Source organism: Piliocolobus tephrosceles, chromosome 7, assembly GCF_002776525.5.
Source record: "Piliocolobus tephrosceles isolate RC106 chromosome 7, ASM277652v3, whole genome shotgun sequence".
NCBI classification, from domain to species: Eukaryota; Metazoa; Chordata; class Mammalia; order Primates; family Cercopithecidae; genus Piliocolobus; species Piliocolobus tephrosceles.
In genome coordinates, this window is record NC_045440.1 from 143766419 (window position 1) to 143773213 (window position 6795).

Below are 6795 nucleotides of genomic sequence, written 5' to 3' on the forward strand. Positions count from 1 at the left end.
GGCCTCCCAAAGTGCTGGGATTACAGGCTTGAGCCACCGCGCCCGGCCTGTTTTGCAATTCTTAATTTAAACCGTTTTCCTTTCCTTACCCATTGCTTAAAATAACTGCCATATAAACCCAAAAGTCTGATGACAATGTCTGATAATACGAGGTCAGTCCTTTCGACTTCGTTCCCAAAGCGGGCCAAAAACGGACACTCCCTAGTGTGGACCCAGGATAAACAACTAAGAACTGTGTGACTAAGGCTCTGACTCCTCATCTGTGAACATACTAGCTATGGGTTACGTGTTATTCAGAATCAAGCCCTTCACTCCTCATTACTCCTCTCTCATCTATTCATATCTCCTATGCTCCACTGCCAGGCCATGGCTATGGTCCTACCTCTGTCCCTTTCTTCCTGGGTCATCACTGAAGCTTGATCACTGGTGTCCCTGCCTCCAGTCCTTCCCATCTCAACAGGGGTCCTGGATCCTGAGGATGGCTCTGAACGGCCCAACTGACCACATCTCTCTTCAAAGAATACAGCAGCCCCACTGCCCTCCGGAGAAAGCCGGCATCCTTTGGCACAGTGTGTAAGATCCCAGGTCGGCATTCTGCCTCCCTTCCAGCCTGTCTCATCCCTGCCACCCTGGCCTGGACCACCCACTCTGACTATCCCCAGGTTCCCCAAATGCACTGTGTTCTCTCTTACCACCACGTTGTTCTTTCTGCCTGGAACTCTCTTTCTGCCCTCTGTGTACTCCCCCCACAGCCCAGCCCCATTCATTTGAATAGTTCCTAGTTAGCCCTCAAGCCTCAGGGTCGCTGACCAACCCACTCTCCCCACCGGGTCCATGCCCAGAGTCATGCCCAGTGCTCCCACGGCCACTCCACTCCATCTTCCCACTTGGGGCAGCACACCCTCACCTACAATGACACCTGCCTCACTCACCCGTAGGGAGCACCCTTCCAGCAAATGTTTGCTCTTCCAGCCAACAAACACATACTGAAGACCTACTGTGTGCCAGGCTCCACACTAGGCATGGAGCTGCAGCTGAGCCAGACACACAGGGCCAGCAAGGAATCTATCGCACAGAGTCAGAAGGAGACCACCGACCAGGGGCCTAGACCAGCGAGCACACACCGAGGAAGGCTCCTGGAGGAAGGGAAGCCTGTGCTGAGGCCTGAGGGAAGCCCAGGAGCCAACCAGGGTGATAAACGCTCAATGCGGCACAGGTAAAGCCTCAGAAAGCCTGGAAAACTGCCAGAACTAAAGAGTCTTCGGAGACTGAAGTAGGAGCAGAGGGGCAGACAGGAGGTTGCGGAGGCCAGCAGGCGCCAGACCACAGTGGGCTCCAAAGCAACGCTTAAAGACCGGGCCTTGATAACAAGGGCCTGGCGACAGCTGCGAGGCTCCCAGTTGAGAGATGTCAGGAGCAGATTCGCGCTAGGAAAACTGCTGGGCCACAGATGGGAAGTGGGTCTATTAGCAAGCAAGACCAGGGCAAAAACACCAGTCCCAATGCTTTTCTGACAAACCCTAGAAGAGTTACGATCTGCAAGACAGGAAGGGGCAGTGGCGGTGGACAGAAGTGGCAGTTCTCAGGAAGCACTGAGGGAGGGGACGTGGGGGTGCTGTGACAGACAGCGAGGGTCAAGGATGGTGCCCAGGAACCCACTAGGGCACATGGCTGATGGGGATGCCTGCGCTGAGATGGAGGCTTGACGGGGGCAGGGGCAGCTCTGGGGAGGCGAGGCAGGGAGTTCTGGTTTGCACCTATTGTATGAGAGGTGCCCAGGAGCCAGCTGGGAAGGGCTGGAGGTGCAGGCTGGGAAGAAGCCCAGCCCAGGAAATCATCTGCACATTGGAGGAACTGGAAGACAGGAAGGTCAAGGGCACTGATGGGCTCACCTAAGGTAGCCTGTGGAAGAGAAAGAGTTAACAGGGCCAGGGAACACAGGATGAGGGGTGGGGAAGGAAAGAAGTGGGGTGTGAGGAAGGCCTGGCTGAGAGGGGTGGGCTGCAGAAGACAAGAGAGACCCAAATAGAAAGGCCAGGGAGCCGGAGGGGCAGGCTCACAGCAGCCAGAGGAGAGGGCATGCCTAGTGGAGGGTCAGCCAGGGACTCAAAGGACACTGAGGAGCGAATTTAGGGGAAAAAAACTGAAAAGTAGGCCCTAGATTTAGCCCAAAAAAATACTGCTTGTGACAGGAGTTTTGGTGAAGTGAAAAGGGCTGAGTCCAGGATGCAGAGGGTTAAAGGCCCCCTGCAGAGGCGGAGCTTCAGCGTGTGTAGACACCCTCTGAGGAGTTCCAGTGAGAAGGAGCAGGAAGAAGGAAGGCTCACTGGAGGGAGACCAAGCAGAGGGAGGAAGGGCGTGGGCAGTAGGGTCAGAGCACAGGAAGGACCCCTCCCACCACCACACATCCTGCACCTCACGAACAGGTTCTTTCCATGCTTCCTGAAGAAACACGGTCTTCATTACCTTCTAACTGGTTAGGACTGGCAGGACGGGCGATGGGCTCTGGACCTCACGGAGGCCATGCAAGGGTGCAGCAGACCCTGCTGAGCGGGAACCATGAAGGGACTCTCCTTACCGTTCACAGTGATCGTTCCAGTCGTCTGCGGGACCCCGACGAGCGTCACTGGGTACAGACCAGATTCAGCCGGAAGAGAAAGCGCCGCAGGGAGAGACTCAAACTCCACTCCGCTGGTGAGCAGCCCCTAAAACGAGCCACGCGGCATCGTAAGCCCGGACCAAACCCACTGTGTGCTCAGTTCCAAATGCGCCTTAAGACACGGCTATGGCACATCTGGAACTGCTGGAAGAAAATGACCAACAGTCTTTATAGAAACCCACAGAGAACTTCAGAGACAGCGAACAGTGTAACGCAAAACCACCTAAACACGGTAGTCACGGCGGGTGCTCAGGCGATAAACCACAGATCCACTTGGTTTTAGCCCTGTTTGCGGTATGTTTGATATTTGTTTTATCATTTTACCAAATGGGAATGTGAACACAAAGAGAAAATATTTCATTTATAAACAAAAACAAATAAAAACATGACTGGGCATGGTGGCTCACACCTGTAATCCCAACACTTGGGAGGCCAAGGTGGAAAGAACACTTGAGCCCAGGAGTTCAAGACCAACCTGGGCAACATAGTGAGACCCCATCTCTACAAAAAAATTTAAAATTAGCCGGGGAAGGTGGCACGCACCTGTGGCCCCAGCTACTTGGGAGACTGACGTGGGATGATCACCCGAGCCCAGGAGGCTGAGGTTGCAATGCTCACACCACTGCACTCCAGCGTGGGGGACAGAGTGAGACTCTATCTCAATCAATCAATCGATACCATGTGGAAATATGCCACGAGTTAATATCCCTGCCGTACATCTATGAGTTATCAACTTATTTCAGTATGTGCTAAGCTTGCTAGCACAGGCACTAAGCTTGCTAGTGAACAAGACAGGCAGATTCCCTGGCCTCAAGACGGTGGCCCATGATTGGAAGCAATGCAGGTATGTCGGCCCTCAGGACTTCTCAGCATTGAAATAGAGGTCCTACTCAGGGCACTAAAGCAAGAAAAAGGAAGAAAAGGCACAAAGGCAATTACTCACAGGAAACAAAACCAGGGTCATAGAAAACACTATGGAATCTACAATGAAACTTGAACTTTCTAGTACATTTAGCAAAGTGATACAGTCAGAAAAAAAAAAAAAGTTATTTCTATTGTTTAGCAATAAACAATTGGGGAAAATATCATTAACAAGCGATCAAAACCATCAACTATATTAGAATAAACCGAACAAATGACGGCAAGGTTTCACAACAGTTACAGAACACTGCGGAGATAAAGAAGCCCTGGGCGAAGGAGGAAATCCTGGATTCTTAGCGGGTTGGTTTTCTGCAACGGTATGGTCAAAGCTACCCTGCAACTATCTCAGATAGGACAGGACTGAGCATCTGAGTAGATGTGCTGATGTTGGGAGCCCGAGTCTCACTCGGGAAGAAATGACACACATGGATGCAGGAAGGCAAGCACCCTCTGGAGAAGTGCTGGAAAGCAAGGGCAGATGCTACATGCATGTCTGTGGTGCAGACGCAGGGATATACACATGTGTACATATATGTAGGCATATGGGCTCAGATATATATGTGCGTTCTCATGTATGTGTATATGCATACAGACTTTTCCTAACTCTGTCTACAGAAAGCACCCAGAAGCAAAGCCACTCTCTCGGCAGTGAGTACACTTAGTGCCTGGACTTGGAGCCAAGGTGTGAAATGATCTATGTGTGGAACAGATGTAGCAGGCAAGGGTGGAAGCCAAGGAGCCAATTGTCTCTAGGCAAATATATTGGCATTTATTTCCTTTGAAAATAGCGAAAGCAATATGGCCAACTGTGAACATTTTTTAAATGTGAATGGTGGATATGCGCGTGTGTAGTATTCCCTGTAACATTTGGTATGTTTAAAATACTTCCTAATTTAATTTTTAAAACTTTGCCCATGAGTTGTGGGCTATCTCCATGTGGTGCTTTTTATTTTATTCCCTGCTCTTCCTCATTTGTTATAATAAGCACATATTGTTTTTAAACCAGATAAAAATGAAAGCTACATTTTAAGACCAAAAAAAAAAAAAAATGTGTAAGAAAGAGCAGCAGGCATTTGATACTTTAACCACTTCGGGGAAAATTCTCTAAACTGCTTCTCCCTACTAAGGCTGAGACAGAAAGCCACAGGAAAGGCCTGAGCCAAATCCTACTGCAGGTCATTCCTCACCCAATAGGAGGAGAAGCACTCCTCCCAAGTGCACCTCAAGACTACAAGCTGAACATCCAGCTGAGCCTCCAGGAGCTTCCAGGAGTTGCAAGCTGCAACTCAGCCTGTACTCACGGCCAGACTGTCACATCTGTCCCAGGAACCCTTCCCTGACTCTCCAGGGTCAGGCAGACTCTCCTCCACATCAGACCTGCAACACCTCGTGCACGCCAACAGAGCCTCGATCACAGTCGCAGCAGGGACCAGGGCCTGACCATCTCTGTCCCCTCAGGGCCTTGCCTGGGGCCTGACGCGTGGCAAGAGCACTCAGCGAAATACCTGCATGAAGAGCCTGCCTCTTACCCTGAACACCAGTCATAAAACTCTAAAAGACAACGTCCACTCTCGCAGCGCCATCCTTTGCGTGCAGCTGAAAAGTTACACAGCAGCACCACACAGCAATGCAGAGAAGACTCGAGGGACGGAACCTACATTGGCATGGGGAGGGTCTGTTCTGAAAACACAGAATCAGGTTAGAGGGCCAGTACAAATCTCCTTCCCCCTGACTAGAGAACTGGGTAAGCATTTCCAACAGAAGAGATTACAAAGTGAAGCTTTCACACCCTACACAAAGCATAGAAACGGGATATCAGGATTTCAAAACAAGAGAAAGCTGATGATGGTGGTGTGGTCATTTATCCTCCCACTCCGGAGCTTGTTCTTCCCCAGGGCCTTGATCATCTTATCATCTTGCAGCGATAAAATAATGCTGATATCATTGAGTAGCAGGCATAACGTGGACTTTGCAACCTCAACTCATCTCATGTAAGCTTCAAAATGATTATGTCACACCTTATACCCAATCCACTAAGCTCAGTGTGTGTTCAAATCAGAGGTTTCTTTGTAGGTTCAAATATGTATTGAGAATCAAGCCTAAAGACACAGGAATAACAAAACACGGTCTTCATTCACAATAAGCTTACATGCTTTGACAAAACAAACACAAAAAGAGACACATATCATAAGATGTGTGCCTCAGACATTAAGTAAAAACCTGCTTTAATGAGAAGTTTGTGTGTTAGCCCAAAAACATCAAATGATGGGTGATACATACCATGTTTTCAACCCGAAGTTCAAACGGCATCGGGTTGTACACCATCAGCTGAACTTCACACACATCTCCTTGAACCCACTGGAAATCTAGAAAATACACACACACACGTCAACAAATCCATGTATTCGTTGGCATTTTTTCACTTTCCACATGGTTTCCAACTATTCCTCTGGCAATTTATATTCTCAACGAGGCAGCAGGCTCTATGATCATCTTGAGATGGGTGAGTCAAGCTGTTTTTTCCACCGGCTTTCTCTGAAACAAAGCAAGGCAGCCGTCACTAGCGCTTTGATGCCACATGAATGGTGCTTGTCGCCACCTTCAGCAGGCTGTATTCATGCCAGCATCTGTCCAGATGGCACTGTTCTTGGTACAGAGCCATAAGGCACACCGCGCTTCACGGGGCCCAGAGGCTGGCAACACAGGAAGATGGCACTGGGGTCACTTGTGAGTAATACGGAGTGTGATTTGCTCTATTCCCCTAAGATTGTGGGGGGGCAGGGGGGCTTCTCCTCCCCACCCACTCCCAGGTCTACTGCAGTTCAGTACCTGTGCAGGGGCAGAATTCTGATGACCTCCAAAACCCCCGCCTTGGTGTGCACAACCTGGTGTGCATGCACGGTGTAATCCCCACTTCCAGTGTGAATATGATGATTAGGCTGTATTGTAAAACAAAGGTGGAAAGATTTTACAGATGTGATTGGGATCAGTTGACTCCGAGTTAATCAAAAGGAAGGTTGTCCTGGATGGACTTGTTCTAATCAGGTGAGACCTCACAGGAGACCATGGCCTTTCCTAGAGGGCCTGTGGAGGGGACCACACGGCAAGGGCCCAAGAGCAGTCTCTAGGAGCTGACAGCAGCACCAGCAGACAGCGGGGAACTGAGAGCAGCACCAGCAGACAGCGGGGAGCTGAGAGCAGCACCAGCAGACAGC

General features: G+C 50.1%; 1 protein-coding gene across 1 annotated transcript in view; it reads right to left on the reverse strand.

Moving 5' to 3' along the window:
• Positions 1-6795, reverse strand: part of TRAPPC9 (trafficking protein particle complex 9) — a 697716-nt gene that overhangs the window by 540801 nt on the left and 150120 nt on the right. The window contains exons 12-14 of the mRNA XM_026454561.1: positions 5861-5946; positions 2517-2705; positions 1845-1902 (exon numbers count right to left, since the gene is read on the reverse strand). Coding sequence (XP_026310346.1) covers positions 1845-1902; positions 2517-2705; positions 5861-5946 — 333 coding nt within the window. The remainder of the gene's footprint in view (positions 1-1844; positions 1903-2516; positions 2706-5860; positions 5947-6795) is intronic.